The following is a 19,841-nucleotide window of genomic DNA, read 5'->3' as shown; positions in this document are numbered from 1 at the left end:
AATATTAGTTTGTTCCTTTTTATGGTTGAGTAGCCTTCCATTGTATGGGCATACCACTTGTAGTTAACGTTTTGATGGAAATTTGTTTTTTTTTTTTTCATTTTAGAGTTATTTTGAATAACATGACTATAAACATTTATAAGAAATAGTGTGGACATACACTGTCATTTCCTTGGGCAGAAGTGGAAATGTGGGGCTGAAGGATGACCGTGTTTGCCTTTTTAAGAGGCTGAGAACACCTTATCTGAAGTTGCTGTGCCATTTTGCATTCTGACAGTGTGTGAAAGTGCTAGTTCTGCTCTGTCCTTTCCAATACTCAAAACGATCAGTCTTTTTAATTTTAACCTTTCTAATAGATAGTGGGATCTCATTGTAGCTTTAATTTGCTTATCCCTAAAAACGAATGGAGTTGAACATCTTTTATGTGCCTACTGCCTTCTGCGTATTTTCTTTAGTGAACTTCTATGTTCTGTATCTGTGTGTATTATACAATCTTCTTGTGCACAAGTTCCTTATGAAATATATGTTTTGTGCAATTTTCTTCATTTCTAATTCCTCCTTCTCTATTTTTTGAAAGTCTATGTGAGATTGACATTTGTCCTTAAATTGCTGATCAAATTCATCAGGGGAAGCCACCTGAACCTAGAATTTTTGCAAGAAGTGTTTTTTATATGTTACTTTATTTTGTTTATCTTATTCAAACAGCTTTGTTGAGATACATTTTATTTATAAAATCTACTGATTTCAAGGGTAAAATTTAGTCATTTCTAGTAACTACTGAATTATACAAACATTAGCATATTACTATATCTGTTTTAGAATATTTTTATTTCCCTAATAACATCTATCATGCCCATTTCCAGTTAATCCCCATTTAGACCACCAGTCCCAGACATGGGAAGGTTTTCCACTGTAAAGGAAATTTAACAAACATAAAGCTTTTAGATTTTTTCTTACTTTTTGAGTCAATCTTGGTGAGTTACATCTTTCAATTCCCCATTTCACATCATTTTTTGATATAAAAATTTTCATGAAATTTCCTTACATTTTTTTTTCATGAGTCTAAGATCTAGAGTGATGCCTTTTCTATTTACATTGGTTGATTCTCTCTTCTTTCTTTTTTCTTAATCTATCCAGCTTAGAAATATTCAGTTTACTGGTCTTTACAAAGAGCGACTTTTGGTATTACTGGTTTCTCTCTTTTTGCTCTTTTCTGTTTCTGATTTATACTCTTTATTCTTTCTTTTTAATTATATCTAATTTATTTTAGTTTTCTATTATCTAATGAAGTTTAGAAGATTGAATTAAATATATGTTTTCTTTTCTACTATCAGGCTTTAAGCTATAAATCTCTCCCTAAGACCTGCCTTAGCTATGGTAAACAGATTTTGACAGGCTTTTTTGTCATCAATCATTTAAAAATATATTCTAATTTATCTGGATTTTAAAAAATGTGAGTTAAATTTCATTTTAAATGTGTTGTTTAAATATCAAATATTAAAGTATTTTCTAGATATCATTTTGATACTGATTTTCTAGTTAATGCCATTGTTATGAGAATGAGTTCAATCATTTTAAGTGTATTGAGACTTGTTTATAGAACAATATGTGGTCTATCTTGAACAGTGTTCAAGTTCATCTTTCTTATCTTTTGCAGTGTATAACTGCTGTTATACACATGCAGTGAATTACAAATAATGTATTTTTCAGCTCTAGACATTCTATTTATCTATATATTTTTCACTTCTCTCCATGCATTCATGTTTCCCTCAAATGTTTGAAGATCTTTACACTAGCTGTTTATATTTATTTCCTGTTGCTGTGTCACAAACCACCACACATTTAGTGACTTAAAAACAATACTTATCTATCTCACAGTGCTGTGCTGTGCTATGCTTAGTCACTCAGTCATATTTGACTCTTTGCAACCCCATGGACTGAATCCCACCAGGCTCCTCTGTCCATGGGGATTCTCCAGGCAAGAATACTGGAGTGGGTTGCCATGCTGTCCTCCAGGGGACTTCCCAACTTCCCAACTCAGGAATCGAACCCAGGTCTCCCACACTGCAGGCAGATTCGGTATATCTCATTGATTGATTTACTGATACTTAACCATCCTTGTATCCTCAGGATAAATCTCATTTGATTAATGTTTCTGATGCTTTTGATGTATTTCTGAATTCGATTTGCTAATATTTTGTTGAGGAACTTTGCATCTGTGTTCATTGGTGTCATTGGCTTGTAATTTTCTTTCTTTGTGGTTTCTTTGTCTGGTCTGGTAGCAGTGTGAAACTAGCCTTAGAGAATTATTTCAGAGTGTTTCTTCTGCAGTTTTTTGGAATAGTTTGAGAAGGGTGGGCATTAAGTCTTCTTTAAACGTTTAAAATAGTTCACCTTGGAAAGCTCTCTGGTCCTAAACTTATGTTAGCTGGGAGTGTTTTATTATTTATTTTGTGTCATTACTGGTGATTGGCCTGTACATATTTTCTATTCCTAGTTCAGTCTTAAGAGATTGTAACATTTCTAGAAATTTGTCCACTTCTTCTAGAGTGTCCAGTGTATTGGGGTATAATTGTTTGTAGTAATCTCATGATTCTTTGTATTAGTAGTGTTAGTTGTAACTTCCCTTTCATTTGTTATTTATTTTGGTCTACTTTTGTTTTCTTTTTTTCGTAATGATTTTGGCTAAATCATTTTCTTAATGATTTTATATTTTCAGAGAACCAGGTCTTAGTTCTACTGATCTTTCTATTTTTAGTCTTTATTTCATTTATTTTATTTCTTCTCTGTTTTTTAGTATTTCTTTCCTTCTACTAACTGTGGGATTTATTCTTATTTTTCTTGTTCCTTTCATTGTAAGGTTAGGGTGTTCATTTAAGATTTTTCATGTTTCTGCAATAGATGGTATTGCTATAAACTTCTCTCTTATTACTGCTTTTGTTGAATCCCATAGACTTTGCATCATTGTTTTTCTGTTTTCATTTGATTATGAGATGAACATAAATTGTGCTTTTAAGATAATTTAAAAACTCACCCATTATACTGAAGCCTTCTTAACTTTTAATCTTAATTCACACTTAACTGGTCATTTGAAGTCACTGCCATATCGACTTTTATATCATATGCTTAAGGCCTGGATTCATCTTAAGAGGTGGTTCTAAGACCACTACACACTTCATATTGTAGAGATTTAAACTTTCTATAGTTCATTCTCACAGGATTCTAAGAATCAGCAGCAATTTATTAATTATCTGCTTATTTTTAATCAATGGCAACCTAAATTAGTGTTCTCAATTTTGAGAGACTCAACTGGAGTGAATCACTAGCTTAAGTGAGGGATGGAATATACTGGTGAACAAATGGACTGTTCAAAGACAAATACAGCTTCAGGCATTGCCAGATCCAGAGTCTCAGATGACTCATCAAGATTCCCCTTTTTTCTCTGTATCTTTGATGTTCTTCTTTTTATGGGTGGATTTTATTCTTAGATGAGCTTTATCCATGTGATGGAAAAGACAGCTACTGGAAGTTCCCGTTTCTATCTTCATAAGAAAGAAGTCAAAAGGAATCGATCTGCCTTGTCTAAGTATTGGCAAATCTCAGGTCCTTTACCTATCCTCAAACTCTTCAGCAAGGGGAGAGAGGACTCAGTTTTGCCAACACTAGATGTGTGCCCACACCTGAGTTTGGATACTGCTGCTGCTGCTAAGTCACATCAGTCATGTCCAACTCTGTGTGACCCCATAGATGGCAGCCCACCAGGCTCTGCTGTCCCTGGGATTCTCCAGGCAAGAACACTAGAGTGGGTTGCCATTTCCTTCTCCAATGCATGAAAGTGAAAAGTGAAAGTGAAGTCGCTCAGTCGTGTCTGACTCTTCGAGACCCCATGGAGTGCAGCCCACCAGGCTTCCCCGTCCATGGGATTTTCCAGGCAAGAGTACTGGAGTGGAGTGCATGAGGTATTAAAGTTGACAGCTCCACCTCAGCTCATAGAGACCTGGAGGAATTCTTTACCAGAGAAATAGCTCATGAGGTTACTAAAGGAACATAAGGAATATTCCAGCCCCTATTAACTTAGGGAAATGTACAAAACTAAAGCTCCTTAACAAGATGGAATCAGGAAATAGATGGAATTAGTGATACAGATGTCTACTACAAGTGAATATGATAGGAAAGTAAAACAGTTAAAATAGAATTTTTTCTGTTTCTCTCTCTCTCTTTCCCTCTCTCCAAGAAAAAAAAAAAGGTGACCTTGACCTAGTAATGCAATACAAATGTAAGATTGTATTTCTATAGATAGCATATTGAAAAGTAGAGACATTACTTTGCCAACAAAGGTCCGTCTAGTCAAAGCTATGGTTTTTCCTGTGGTCATGTATGGATGTGAGAGTTGGACTGTGAAGAAGGCTGAGTGCCAAAGAATTGATGCTTTTGAACTGTGGTGTTGGAGAAGACTCTTGAGAGTCCCTTGGACTGCAAGGAGATCCAACCAGTCCATTCTGAAGGAGATCAGCCCTGGGATTTCTTTGGAAGGAATGATGCTAAAGCTGAAACTCCAGTACTTTGGTCACCTCATGCGAAGAGTTGACTCATTGGAAAAGACTCTGATGCTGGGAGGAATTGGGGGCAGGAGGAGAAGGGGAGGACAGAGGATGAGATGGCTGGATGGCATCACTGACTCCATGGAAGTGAGTCTGGGTGAACTCCGGGAGTTGGTGATGGACAGGGAGGCCTGGCATGCTGCGATTCATGGGGTCGAAAAGAGTCAGACATGACTGAGTGACTGAACTGAACTGAACTGTATTTTTATAAAAAGCTATGAATGGAGACATACATGAAGGATGGAAGAGTAGAAGAATAGCCAGAGTACTTTAGCAGCAGTAGCAAGAGTAGCAGCACTTAAGAAGGAAGACTTTGTAAACTACAAATTAGATTTAAATAGAGAAGGAATTGAAAATGGAGGCATTATTTTCTACAGAAGATGATGGGCATGGAGAACAACAAAGAAAATAAATAAAAGAGATGATTGACAAAATACATTGGTAAGAATGTAAGTTAGGACTGAGTCCTTAACTTTCATTTTTATTAATCTCTTGGTGAAGATAGACAAGTGACTACACAAATCCAAGCCTGTGGACACACTTTATAATTATGATCATTGTGCTTAAAACCAGATTCTTCTTTAATTGAATATTACACTAAAACAATGAATGGCCAAGTTGTAATCACTCTTACACAAAGATTTTCCATTTATATAATGTCAAACAAAACAAAACAAATTCTATGTCACCTGTCAAGTTCCAGACCCTATGCACTGTGGCTGAAGATAGAAAGATTTTGCAAGCTCAGCATCACTTTCCTGTTTGTCTGGAGCAGTCACCCTTAATCTTCTCTTCAGGTCCTGACCATCCTCAACCAGCTTATGACAATGATGATGGCTTCTGTTATTGGGCCAGCTATAAACACTTGATTCAGGAAGAACCAATTAAAGCCTGCCTTTACAGTTGATCAAGAGCCATGAAATTATAGCATTTTAATCTTATGCAATTTTTGTAAAACAAAATTATTTCAAAATCTACTAATTATCCTTTAAGTTCTAGAAAGTACATTCTGTGACTAAGAGGACAACAATTTATCTGCCATCATTTCTGCTCTGCCCACTGTATGTTTCTGTCACTGTGATAGAAAAGCAGTGGGAAACGGCAAAAACCAGTTCTGATTCATTCAACACATGAGTGCTTCTTAGGTACAAAACACCATTCTGAACATTGCCCTGGATGAAAAGATAAATAATACCCAGCCCTTACCCTCAAGGATCTTACAATTTGGCAAGGGAAATAAAACATGCATATAGATGACTGCAATAAAAGAAGATAATGATTACTGCCAGATGTTTGGGGAGACTGAGCAGAGCAAAGAGACAGCACAGAATAAGGCAACATTCAATAGTCAGCCAAGAACTATTTGTTGAACAATTGCAAGATGTGAGCTGGAAATGGAAGAGGAGAACATAGACATTCACACGGGCAACTGAAAAAGTCAACTGATATTACTTGTAACACAGCTCTCCAAATATATTTTTGGCACCAAGTTCCCAATATATAGCCTTAAATTAAAAACTCAATGAGGATATAGCCTCTGTCAAGTATAGCCTGAGGTACTGATGCCTAAATACTAGGATCACCATTTGTATGTTCCCAAGTATGCCTTTCTATTGCTTTGCTTCTTCCCCCTTTCCAAATTAGCTAATTCTACCTTAATAGAATCCTTCCTTCCTTGTTCCATCCTTCTTGTTCCTATATAGTAGAATAGGTGAATTACAAGAGGATTTTTAACTTCAAACAACCAAAATAAAATATTACATAACTGGGGAAAAAAGGCACGTGTGGATCCAAGAGTTCACGTGTTTTAATCAGGCCCCTATCTCTCTCTTCCCCAGCCCTTCTTCTCTCTTCCTTTTCACCTCTCTGGTATCTCTCATTAGAGGATTCAAATATCTCCGTCTATGTAGCAGCTTCTAGTACAGCTACAGGCTTATACCCTCACAGCTCCAGGGTGGCTGGAAGGAGGCGGGGCCATCGCAGGCAGCATAAGGTGGCACTTACGTACACTTTATGTAGCAGAGCATCACATCTATGAATGATGGATAATCACACTGTATACAGCGGTAGATTCTTATATTTATTATTTATTATAGTACTGTTTCCTTGAAAATGGCAGTAAAATGTACAAAATCAAATAGTATAATATTGTCCAAAAAATATGCAAAAAGCAATTTCAGGAAAGGGGCCCCTTTTTCTTCTAACTCTGGCACAGTGTCTTTTGGACCATGGTAGTTCTGTGTGGCTATCCAAGTTGTCCCACCAGGAGTCCAAGGATTAGCTATGCATGACCATGGTTGGCCTCTGTTTACATCCTTGAACTCATCACTGTAACCAGAAGGTTTTTTGTTTTCCCTCCTCAAACTTTAAATACTGAAATCTGCAGGAGAGGCAATATCTGAAAAAAAATTAATGGACTGTCCATTTTTAAAAGGAAAAAAATAAGTCCTCTGTATCAGGAAATGTTGTTTGGCCATCAGAAAACAGGTATTGTGATCCATAAAGGAACAGAGGATATTGGTCTAAAAACACTACCATGGCCAAAGGGGCGTGGCCTATTTTAAACAGAGGATTTGAGAGTTAAAAGATAAGTTGTAGAACATTCAATTCAGTTTCCTTATTTTATTGATGGAGAAACTAAAACTGAGACACAGGAACAGACATGCCAAGGTAACACAGGTGGCTGATGGAAGATACAGCTGCTCATGTTCTGACTTTTTAGGTTTATGTGTTGTGTGTGTGTGTGTATTTTGTACAAGGACATTTTTCTTTAGAACATTAACATTAAAATAAAAAGATAGTCTTGTTTTTGGTTGTCTCTCCACCCTCGATTCAATGTAAGATGGTTTTGCTGCACTCCAACAGTAAGCCACAGAAAGAGTTGAGTTCACCATATGGAGTACACTTTGGTACCACGGACAGAGACATTGCCTTTCTGTAAGCAGGAAAGACAATGTCTAGGGCCACTTGTTGCTTTAAGGGGCCAAGTTTGGGTTGGACCTGAAGGAGGGAACACCTTTGAAAAACAGCTTCCTAACTGCTCTAAAAACTGCTCTGGCATCCTGTTTCTTTCCCCTCCCCCCACATCTTCAGTCAGGAAAAAAAAAAGAATAGCATACTGGATTGATGGGGAGATTTCTGTCTAACCCTCTTTCTTCCTCCGACTGTCACCTCTTCCTTGCTATTTTCTGTCCTCGAAAACCTGACTCCAGCCCAAAAGTATCTCTAGAAGTGGGTAGGAGGGAGCCTTCCACCTGTCAACGCTAGAGGAGAAGGTGCGCTCTGAGGAGTTCTCAGTTGTTCCATCTCTTGCAATGAGAGGAAGAAAAGGAGTGAATCCGCCAGATTTGCTGGAGATCAGGGTTAGTTAGTTCGTCCAGCTCCGGTCACAGTAACCCCTGTAGACCAAGGCTGCACTTCCATTCCCAGCGTTTCTCGTTGTCTTTCCTTACAGGCTAGCCCAGTGCCTGGCTCCAGAGAAGTCTCTGGTTAAAGGTTCTTTACGTCATAAATCAGGTTCCTGTGTGTATGTGTGTTTTTCTTACACAAAACTGGTACAGACGGATTAGCAGTAGAGACTAGGATCTCCCTACTTCTCTTCACCCTCGACCACAGCATCTTGAACTACCTTGCATTCTCCCGGAGCTCACAGCTCCGGCTCCGACCTCAGGGTTGGGAGCAGTCAGCCCCAGACAGCACCGCCCTGTCCCGGAGCCGAGGCCACCAGTGCCTCGAATGTGTGTGTCAGTGCAGGCGGGCAAGCCAGAGGCTTCTACACTGAGACAGGAGCAGGAATTCAGCTTTCGCTTGCGATCTGCAATCCCCAGATTCCCTGGGGACCGCGAAACTCCCAATCGGAGGCAGCCGCCCCCCCTGCTCCAAGCCGCCCACCCATTCCCCCCTTTACCTCCTCACGCAGCCCCTCCCTGCGTGATGATGCAAACCAGTGGGGAGGGCGGGCTCTGAGAAGGGTGGGGAGAGCCGGAGAGCGAGCGAGGGTGGGAGGGAGTGGGAGGAGGAGGAGAGGGAGCCGAACGACCATTTAAAGCGATAGCAATCCGTGCCCTCTCCCTAGTGCTGGGCTGTTGGAGAGCTCGAGCTGCAAACCGCGGAGCGCGAGCGCGAGCGCGGCGCGCCGGCCGGGGAACCCCAGAGCGCACGGCACCCCAAGCTGGCAGGCTCCGCGGGACCCCCTACCCTCGTCGGCTGCCCCTCCCCGGGCGCCCCCACCGTCCTCGCCAGCAGGAGCTCCTGGGCTTCCCACGAGGAGCTCACCCCAAGGAGCCCGAACCCCGGCGAGCCCGCCACCGTCCCCTCCAGCGCCGCCGCAGCCGCTGGAGCAGCATGGTCCAGCTGGGGAAGCTGCTCCGCGTCCTGACTTTGATGAAGTTCCCCTGCTGCGTGCTGGAGGTGCTCCTGTGCGCGCTGGCGGCGGCGGCGCGCGGCCAGGAGATGTACGCCCCGCACTCCATCCGGATCGAGGGGGACGTCACCCTCGGGGGGCTGTTCCCGGTGCACGCGAAGGGTCCCAGCGGAGTGCCCTGCGGCGACATCAAGAGGGAGAACGGGATCCACAGGCTAGAAGCGATGCTCTACGCCCTGGACCAGATCAACAGCGATCCCAACCTGCTGCCCAACGTGACGCTGGGCGCGCGGATCCTGGACACTTGTTCCAGGGACACTTACGCGCTCGAACAGTCGCTCACTTTCGTCCAGGCGCTCATCCAGAAGGACACCTCCGACGTGCGCTGCACCAACGGCGAGCCTCCAGTTTTCGTCAAGCCTGAGAAAGTAGTTGGAGTGATTGGGGCTTCGGGGAGTTCGGTCTCCATCATGGTAGCCAACATCCTGAGGCTTTTCCAGGTAGGGGGGCGCTCCCACTGGGGCAGAGCGCGCTGTAGCTCCCCGCGCTCTTAATTCTAAAAAAACCACTGGCTAGGACTTGAGGGGCGCGGGGTCAGGTCAGCCTTCGCTCATTGCCACCCTGGAGATCCTGGCGAATCCCTCCCGCCCCACACGAGGAGGTACTTTCCCCGTTGGGTTCATTTCCCTTTCATCTCTCCCCTGTCCGCGCTCCACTCCATCCGGCTTGACATCCTGGATTTATGGCCCCATTTACAAGAAGCAATCTGCGAAAAACAAGGCGATGATTTAAATGGGTTTGCATTTGAGTGAAATATGGTCCAAAAACTGGCTCGTAAAAGTGCCAGGCTCCTGTGAGAGCCGGTTAAGCGCAAGGAATTTGAAAGATGAGAAGACGCCTCGAAACTGGGCATTTCTCAACTCCCAGCTTCCCAGTCCCATGCCACCCGGCAAGACGCAGCTCCCCAGGAAAATGTCGAGAAAAGATTAGGGAGGCACTTCTTAGACAGAGGGCTAGGTCTTCACCTGCATCTGAATGTTAATTGCCCATTTCTCCCAGGTCGGATTTCCCGACCTGTAGCCTGTCTTTGAGAAGGCATGGGGCAGAAGACGAGGGGGACGGCCCCCAAGTGGGGAGAGGCCACCCACAGACGTGACCCCCAAGTGATTTGCTCTGGGCAGTTTGCACCGTCTAAATTGCATTTGCAATCCAGCCACTGGCAGGAGCTGGGCGATCAGCTTTCTACTCTTGCCTTTCGGAGCCCAGAGATGAGCTCATGCTAACTGCGAAACAAAATAGCTTTCTCTGTCTCCTCCCTCCGCCCATCCTTTCCCACGACCTCCCTAACGCAACCCCCCAACCCAATCCTGGGCTTTGAGGACGATTCTCAGAGGCAGGCGAGAAGGCACCTGGAGGGAGGCAGTAGGGTGCGATGAGCAAGGCTGGGCGTTCCTCCTGCTGGGGTGCAAGAGGGCGACGGCGAAAATGGGAGAAGGCGGATGGGGCAGCTGAGTGATGGGTTGGTTAGTCTACTGCAGTGCTCTCTCTCGCCGCCTGCTCCCGGAGCCTCAGCCCCAGGGCTCGTGCGCTGCACTGGGTATAAATGGATGGCTGTGAATTAAAAAATTGAATTTCAGGGTCCGCGTGACTATGGGTTCCCTTTTCCTTGTTTCTCTGTCTTTCTCACTGTCTCTTTCTCTCCTCGTGTCTCTTTCTCCGTGCTTTTTTTCCCCCTCCTCTATTTTTAATCCCCCCTTTCAATTTCTGCCTCTCTTCTCTTTCTCTACCTTTATTTCCAAGGTTTGTTGTTGTCGTTGTTCATCTCTATCTGGAAGTGACATTTTTTTTTTAATGCACAGCTCTCTCCCTGCCTGATAGTAGCCAAACTCCCTCAATCCCTTCTGAAGATCTTCTGTCTGACCCTTATGCTCACCCTGTCTAGAGAGTTGGCTCCCTCTCAAATGCCTTTCCCTAAGGGTGTTGGGTTTCTGGAGGGGACTCTGGGTGAGAGTGCAGCCATCACCCCCGTCTGCTCCCAGGAGTATGAAGTTTGTGTTTGTGCCAGTAAGAGGGGTGCCTGTCCAAAGCTGCAACCTGGTATGGACCCTCTGATCCTGTGAGCATCCTTAGTCCCTCCCTAGGATGCCATCACAAAGATCTCTAGATGTTTGCAAACCCTAAAGTGCTTGGGGAGGAAGCCTTCACTTTGAGTTGATGCGTTCAAGAAGAGCCTGAATTGTTGTAAGCAAAACCCAGAAGCAATTCCTTTACCTCTGAGGTTAAGCCAGAGAACCTGAGGAGGCAGTCCTGTAAGGAGGATGAGGCCAGAGGTCGCCTGAAAACCACAGAGGTGACTCACAGAATTTTAACTGGAGCTCTGGGATTTGAAGGCCCATTTGCTCTTTGACATTTTTTTCTTTTATTAATTATTTTACTGCCTATTTCTCTCTTCCCTCAGAGCTTGGGCAATACTGCAGATCGGCCTGCATGTCTAAAACAGAGTGAAATCTTAAAGTCAAGAGAGAGCTTGCAGACTAGGCTCACGGATTGTGTTGGCTGAAAAAGATTCCAGGGGGAGCTGATTCCTTCTCTGGTGTGTGGACCTGAGGCCGTTGCAAGAAAAGAAAACGCTTGCCTTGTGCTTAGTTCCCCCATTCCCTGGGCTGGGAAGGAAAGGAACTGAATGCCAGTGTTAGCAGTGTGGGTTGGGACCAAAACCATTCAGAGAAAACACTGTCATTTTCCTCTAATTTGCAAATTACAGCTATTCATGTTGGACTAAACAGCAGAGGGAAAAGAACCCCCAGTTTTCACCTGTATTTATTGAGAAGAGGCTGATAGTAGGAGGGACGCAGCAACTTGTAGCTTGTGCTTTGAGCTCGGTATAAGCGTTGGTGTGGCCATCCCAGTTAACCATTGCCCATGTTTAAATATATAGAGAGAGATTTCGACAGTCTCTTCCAGTAGCCTTTTTTTTTTTTCTTGCATGTGATCTTAGAAACTCATGGCGTGCAAGTCCAACCCCCAGTTTCCCAGCCTCTGTAAAACTGCAAAATGAATAGAGAAAACAGTGGAACACAGACCCATTGTTCAAAGGCACAGTCACTTTGGGGAGAGAGGACAAGAATGGTGGGTGCAGTCTTCTCTGGGATTGCAGAGTTCAGCTCAATTAAGATTGTCCTATATAAAAGAAACTCCTCTAAATGATTGAATTCTTAGTTCTCCAGAGATTCAAGTTTTCTTTTGCCTGGTCACTGTGGGTTGCTGTGGGGGAATATGCCAAACCGATCACTTGAGATAAAAATTTATGGTGAGATAAACTTCTAGGTGGGGGGAAGGAATACTTAGTGACTTAAATGGGGATGCTAAGTACTGAGGGTTGGGGGAAGGAGTAAGAAGATAGTAATAGATGTAACAAATGCTGCAGCTGCCAGCAAAGCCTGGAATGAAGTTCTTTCATGAAAATGAGGACCAGGGCAAGATTGAGTACTCAGATGTAAATAGTGTCTCTGACTTGGAATCCTCCTCTGCCTACTGGTGGGCCAGAGCTGAGTGAGTGCTCTCTCTCCTCTGTATGCACACTGTGTTGGTTAGTCAGTGACATGTCAGAGCACAGGAATCATACCCAGTGGATCTTTCAAATCCAGGAATTTGAGGCTAATGAAATTAGTGTGTGGCCAGGGCTCTGCCAACTAGAATTAAGTCACTGCAACAGCCCTGCAATGCATTTTCAGCCTGAAAGAAGCATCAGGGAGGCATTTCTAGAGATTTGTTTCTGAGCCTGTACAAAATAATACTCTCCTAATGCTAAGAAAGATTAAATGTAAATTAATATTGACTATGAGTAACATATTTTTAAAAAATGATCACAGAGTGGGGGATGGCTTAAAAGTGAAGAGCTTACATAATGTGATGTCCAAAAAATAAATCTCTCCTGACCACTGTTTCATGGGCTATAAGTAAGATATATTATAGTGGAAAGTAATGGGAACGTTTTTATTCAAGGCTTCTCTGCTATTGACTTGAGAGCAAACACTCTGAGAGTATAAATTACTCTTGCTGTGTCCTGACTCTGAATGAACAATATTTCATGTTCAGTGACGTGGTCTAAGCTATAGACTTGGGATTGAATGGCATCTGTTTCGGTTGTTTTGTCCTCTCAGGGGCAACTAGATAGAACAAAGTGGTCAACTTGACCCTTGTGGAAGCATATTGCAAATCTAAACCTGAGGCCCTGGTACCATAAATGAAATGCATTTGTAAATTTGTGTTTTCCTTCTGCTCATTGATGCTTGAATATAATCTCAAACTTTGGGGGCAGCATTTTATACATAAGTACAAGGTTTTCTTGCTTCTTTCTTTCTCTCTCTCTTTCTGCAGTTTATGTAATTGATAGAACTGGGCACCTAGGATAATGTGGTGTTACTATAGTGGGAATAAAAAAAAAAACTCTTACTCTTAAAAAAAATTCACAGATATAGGTGTCAGTGCCATTTGGAAGAGTCTCTATAACAATTTCTGTCTCCACATTTACTGTGTTTCGGCAAATTTACCTAACAGATGGTGAGTGGGCAATTTTTAAAGGGGCATTTTTTAAAAGAGCAGAAAGGGAAGGAATAGAGACAGGCACATACTATATCTGAAGATACCTCCACAAGTATTTTATGTATGTATATATATATATATATATATATATATATATATACACACACACACATATACATATATATATATAAACACACACATATACATGCATATATATACTTATACAATTAAAAAGTCTTTGGATATTTTTTTTTCTTCAAGAATTACTGAGATAATGGCTTACTTCAATTTCACAAACATTTAGGATTTAGCAGATTATAAATGCTCTCTTTGTTACAGATAGAAGTTGTATCATGGATTTAAAAGACCACAGTCAATTACACAAAGTGTACTCTAGTCTCAATCCTGCCATTAATTAGCTGTGTTACCTTAGGTCATTCAGTTTTTCCAGGCCTCATTTTTCTCATCAGATATTTATTTTAAAAAAAATGTACTGACGTTTCTAATCTCTGTGTCACAGTTTAGTTTGGAGAAAATCTGTTCTTGTCCAAGCTCCATGATGTCGTATTTCCAGCTCCAGCTTTGAACTTTGAGTGAGTTTGGGGCAACTTTTTAATGATCTTTTCACACAGCTATTTTAGCTAATATTAGTCTAGCTGATTTCACCACTCAAACTTTTTCTTGTGTTCTTCTACCAGTGTGTGCCTTAGTCATCTGTATCAAGGCTATTGCAGGAAAAATTGCCTCCTGGGTCAGCTTCCTACGTGGTCATATGACACAGGGCAGGGAGTGGGGACTGTGGATTTTACAGAAGCTGATACAGTTTTCATTATCCACGTCCTCTCCCCTTTCATCTTGCAAAAACAGCAGGCTTTTCTTGGAGAACTGCCAGATAATGACATCCTGCCTCCTCTCTGGCCCTGGGGATGAGTCACAGCAGGTGATTGGTTCATGTGTGGGCATCTAAGTCTCTCGGACTCCTCCTTGAGATTTCTCTCAAAGAAGGATGAGGAAAAAAAGTCTTTTCTCTGTGGAATTTCTAAGCTAAGGAGCCATGTCTCTGGGACTCCCAGTGATCATCCAGCACAAGAAGAGATCTTCTGTAACATAAAGTCTTGCAGAGGTAAGCAGGGCTGAGTGATGGAGAGAAAGCTGGAATTCTGTTGATACTCTGGAACTCCCAAATCCAACTTTGTCTGAATATTTGGCAGCACCCCTGAATTTCCAGTACTTGTCCCTTGAGGTTGTTCTTGTTTGTTTCTGTTTTCAAATTTCCTTTGATGATTTTGAGTTTGTTTTCAGCTGTGTTCAGCTGAAAGCATCATAGCTAAAAGAGCTAATCTTCATTAATGTCAAGTTTGCTTATTGACATTCCTTAGACAAAAAATAATAACTGATATTTTGTTTCAGGAAAATCCGTATAGCCCAGGTTTGAGATATATGAAACTTTGCATCCTCCCCAACTCTATCCAACATTTATTGTTTTACCGTTAAGCATTTATGGAGAAGGAAATGGCAACCCACTCCAGTACCCTTGCCTGGAAAATCCCGTGGACGGAGGAGCCTGGTAGGCTACAGTCCATGGTGTTGCAAAGAGTCAGACACGACTGAGCAACTTCACTTTTAAGTATCTGTGACCATGTATTTCCCATCTTGATGCAGCTGAGAAAGAGAGCAAATACTTCTGATGTAAGCCCTCCTGTTTGGAAGCTTTAGAACAATAGTTGATTCTTATCATTTAAGCAGATCTTTTGCTGATGTCTTCAGAGCACAGAAGCATTTTCATGGCATACTAGAGTACCAAGTACATTAAGCCTGCTCTGCTTCTCACTCTGTTTTAAATTAGTCAAAAAAAGAACACTCTCAAATACATTTTCCCAACAACTAAAATATACATGTGATTATGTTTAGAAGACATTTATGCAACATGTAGTTAGACTAATAAATTAATGAACCTTTTGCCAATTGGCACAGCAAATATATATGTTCAATGTACTTAATTAAAAAGAAGACAATAACCTATTTTTGCAGGCTAAATAATTACCTGAGAAGAGTATTGTGCCTGCACACTTAATATTATAGTATTTCATGCTTGACAAGTAATTTTCTTTCAGTTATATTTACTGCCAAATGTTTCTTGGATCAAGTTATTAAGTTATAAAGTCAAAAGTAAAATGATATGAAATTACAATGATAAAGGAAACATATCTCCCTTTATGAGAAGTTCTAATTTCTTTTCAATATTACTAGCAGTGACCACAGTACTCATTGGAGTTCTTACTGTGAGCCACTGTGTCATGTTTGTTTAGTTCTGACCATAGTTCTGCAAAGGACGTATAATCACATTGTAAGTCTGAAGAAAGTGATTCTCATAGTCCAAAGTCACCTAGCTAGTAAGTGGCAAAGGCTAGATTCATCTTAGATTTGTCTGACAGTGTGTCGGTTGGTAGTGACTATGAGCACTGCTCAGCTGTTGCACCAAGAAGTGCTTAAAATAATCATAGATTTGCCTACCCTGAAACTGTAGTGATTTAAAGATATCAAAGTTGTTAATTGCTTAACCAAATCTAACATTTTATTTCATTTCTTTAGCAAAATTAATTCTGGGCACCCATAGAAACTTAAGCACACAAATCCTTATCTCCAAAGAACACATGCTTGTTTCCCATTATTCAACAGGTAGCCCTGTGCAGAGGTAATAAATATATAGTAGACTTTTCATACAAATAAATGAGAAAAGATGTTTCTTCTTGTCCTGATTCAGTGCCCATTCATTATGGATTATGATAGTTCTTCCTAAACTTTATTTCATTCACTCCACTCTTTCTATAAACTTCAAGTGAGGGAATCCATCATTCAGATATATGTGCAATGCGAGAGGACTGTATTAATACAATTTCTGGAAGTCAGGTTGATAGAGCACGGGAAGTATATCCTAATAAATGCAACATTAATGTTTGTGTGGGCCGTGAAATGAAGGGTAGGAGAGTTTCCCAGTCTAATGGATTATTTTGTCTATGAAAGTGCTGCATCTTAATAGTCTTATAATTGGTCATTTACAGAGTCTTCCATCTCTGGGTTTTGTGCTTTATTTGCTCTGAGGCTGTTGATTCCTTTTCTCATTCTGGATGGAAGATAGCAATGGAGCCACTTCAGAGGGCTCAGCCTACCTTTTTGTGTTATTCTTCAGTTGAAAATACTTCTATTTGTTAAAGCGCTGTTTAAACATTTTTATCATGTTTTAAACTTGATTGTGTTCTGAAGGTATTAGCACAGGCAGACATAATGGGGGATGTTTTCCAGGAGAAAACATGCTTTTATCAAAGGAATTATCAGAATTTTCATGTAGAGATTAAGAATCAAATTCTAGAGTTAGATAGACCTGAATTAAAATTCATACTCATGACTTATTACCAACCTCATCTTGATCAAACAGATACCACATCTCTCTTTAATTTCCTTATCTTTGAAATGGGAACAAGAGAAGTGTGCCTGATGGAGTTATGCATAAAGCATGTCTGAAAGAATAATCATACAGATAGCACAAGATACACATGGAAATAGTTTAGCATCGAGTTGAGCATGTGATTCATGTTTAATACGTTTAAGTGCTATTGTTTTATTATTATTATTATGCTGTCATTAAATATCATTGTTACTTGAATGTCATTATTGTTAAGTCTACTGTAAAATTACAATAATAATCCATGATGAATTCTACTCTTCTGTTTCCTTTGTTTAAATCAATATCTATCTATCTGTGTATATATGTGTGTGTATATATATATATATATATATAGAGAGAGAGAGAGAGAGAACATTTTATCAGTACTACTCAGTGGACTGAGAATTTCCATGGTGCTGGTTAAAACGTATCATTCATTGCATGGACTTGGTGTACTTAGCAGAGAGACTAACAGATTTGAAGTCAGCCATCCCCAAGTGTGAATTCCATGGTGACCCTTTTCTAGCTGTAGAACCTTGAGGAAATCACTTAAACTTTTTGAGCTTTACTACTTACTAGTTTCCCCATCTATATATTTTCCAGAAATACTTACTAAGCATCTTCCTCGTGCACTGTTTTACATGCTTGGACATAGTAAATGAGTAAATTAGACAAGAGCCTTTATGCGTTTCTCTCTCTCCCCCCACCTTTCTTTTCTTGTGCTCTTATTGATAACAGATGGATGTTATAAATAAATTCTATGCTTTGTCACAAGTTGATGGGTTCTATGGGATGAAGAAAAGAATTTGAAGCCACTGAAGAGCCTTGGTTGGGAATGCTAGAGGGGTGTACAGGTGGGTTCTATTTTTAAATAGGGTAGTCAGGCTGGATTTCATAAGTTGACATTTGAGCCAAGACTTGAAGTGAGGGAGTTGTCAGAATGGATTAGGGTGGGGGCATTCCCTGGAAGCAGGAACAGCCGGTGCCCAAACTCTGAGGCATAAATATGCCTGGCAGGTTGGAGGACTATCAAGGAGGCCGCCCCGCTGACTTAGTCAGTGGGGAGGAAGGCGCAGCAGGAGGACTTGAGGTCAGACGAACTGAGTAAGTCCTGGGAGACCATCACATGCATTTTGTCTTTTACTCTAAATGTAGGCAGCCAGAGGCAGGATTTTAGCAAAGGTGTGGCGTGATCTGTCTCTTGTCTGACAAGCATAACTCTATCTGTGGTCTTGAGGAAGAGGGAGAGAGCAGAATCAGGGAGCCTCTCAGGAGGCGATTATAGCCTCCATGAGGTCCATGTGCCGGGATGTTGATGGCCAGTGTTCTCAGAAGTGGTGCATCGGGGAGATTGTGACAGCATTTCCTGGTAGAGTAAATGTGAGAATGGAGAAAAAGGGGTCAAGGGTGAAATCAAGATTTAGTGCCTGCACAACTAGAAAGGTGTGGTTACTATCACATAAAATGGAAGAAGTTTAGGGTAGAGCATACGTTAGGGGATTAAAGGTTTTGGAGGTATAAGACAATATTTTTCTTGACACCCAAGTAGAGATGCTGAACACAGAGTCAGATACACAAGTCTACAGTTCTCATGAAAGGTCTAAGCTAGAAATACATTTTACTAAAATGGAGATATTAAGAACAATTACATGGAAGCACTGTTTTAAAGATAAAATGAAGTGATGTAGTTAACACTGTCTTCTCAACACTTTTAACAACTCTTATCTAAAATAGCAGTCTGAAATGAAATACCTATAGGTTTTATTGTTTGTTTTTACAGTAAAACTGAATGAAATGTTGTCACAGTTATTTTATTAGTAATAATATTTGTGACACAGTTGTTTTAGTTAAGACACCATGACTACAAAGGTTTAGAATAAACCTTTCAGTCTCCAAATTTTCACTGCTAGTGTACTTGAAACTGTGTCTTGTAACATTTAAGTTAGTTGTAATAGAGTACCTCTTTAAATAGAAGTAATTCTGAACTATCTAGATCAATGCAGTCTTATATACCCTTATATATAATTATTGTTTTATGATCCATCAAACTCACTTGAAAATTTGTATCACTGATAAATGAGAATCTAAGCATTTACTCATATATTCAAGGGAAAATTGTACTTGTCATTTCCATTTGGGTCCCTACTTTGAACAATTTTGCCAGACATTGCACATTTTCCCTTCACTGTGCAATTGAAACATGACAGGGGAAATATTATCTTACTGGTTTTGAGTTCCCCTTATTGTTGTTGTTCGGTCGCCCAGTCACGTCTGATCTTTGTGACCTCATGGACTGCAGCACGCCGGGCCTCTCTGAGTTCCCCTTAGCTATCTGCAAATCCTTAAACCGACTTTGTGGCTTAACCAAAATTCTCTTCCATATTCATTCCACTAGCAGCTATTGGTCTAGGCATGTACTTATACTAAAAAATGCATGACCACGTTGTCTCTACACATCTATAATTTTATGTTAACACTATCATTATGTAAGCTATATTTTAATTGTAATTATAACAAATTTTACATCAACACATCCATTTCTAGTGTTCATCTAGTGTTCAAGGAGAGAACAGAATGTAGTAAATTTTATCAAAATATACCATCTGAAGAATAGAACAGAGGGTAATTGTCTAATTCTGTATTCACTATAATTAAGTTCAGTGGAGTTGGCATAATAGAATTAAGATAAAAAAAAAAAATGGATGTTGAGGTACCATGGCTCCCTCTCCTAACACACCCTTTCCATATCGGAGAGCAGCAGTGTAGCAGCTTTTTGTACAGAAATGGAGACAGGAAGAGGCCAGAGGATGAATGACAGGCACAAGTAGGGTTAAACTATGAAGAGTAATATGGAAATGAAATTTCGCTGTTGGCTTTGGTGAGTGGG

General features: G+C 40.8%; 1 protein-coding gene across 3 annotated transcripts in view; it reads left to right on the top strand.

Moving 5' to 3' along the window:
• Positions 1–8,510: 8,510 nt before the first annotated feature.
• Positions 8,511–19,841, top strand: part of GRM7 (glutamate metabotropic receptor 7) — a 935,064-nt gene continuing 923,733 nt past the window's right edge. For all 3 annotated transcript variants that reach the window (XR_009732459.1, XM_061396349.1, XM_061396348.1), the window contains exon 1: positions 8,511–9,464. Coding sequence is in view for 2 of the 3 variants with exons in the window: in XM_061396349.1 (XP_061252333.1) it covers positions 8,946–9,464 (519 nt within the window). In the remaining variant the exon portion in view is untranslated. The remainder of the gene's footprint in view (positions 9,465–19,841) is intronic.

Source organism: Bos javanicus, chromosome 22 (assembly GCF_032452875.1).
Source record: "Bos javanicus breed banteng chromosome 22, ARS-OSU_banteng_1.0, whole genome shotgun sequence".
NCBI classification, from domain to species: domain Eukaryota; kingdom Metazoa; phylum Chordata; class Mammalia; order Artiodactyla; family Bovidae; genus Bos; species Bos javanicus.
Note: the sequence above shows the minus strand (reverse complement) of the source record. Positions and strands in the feature narration are given on the sequence as shown.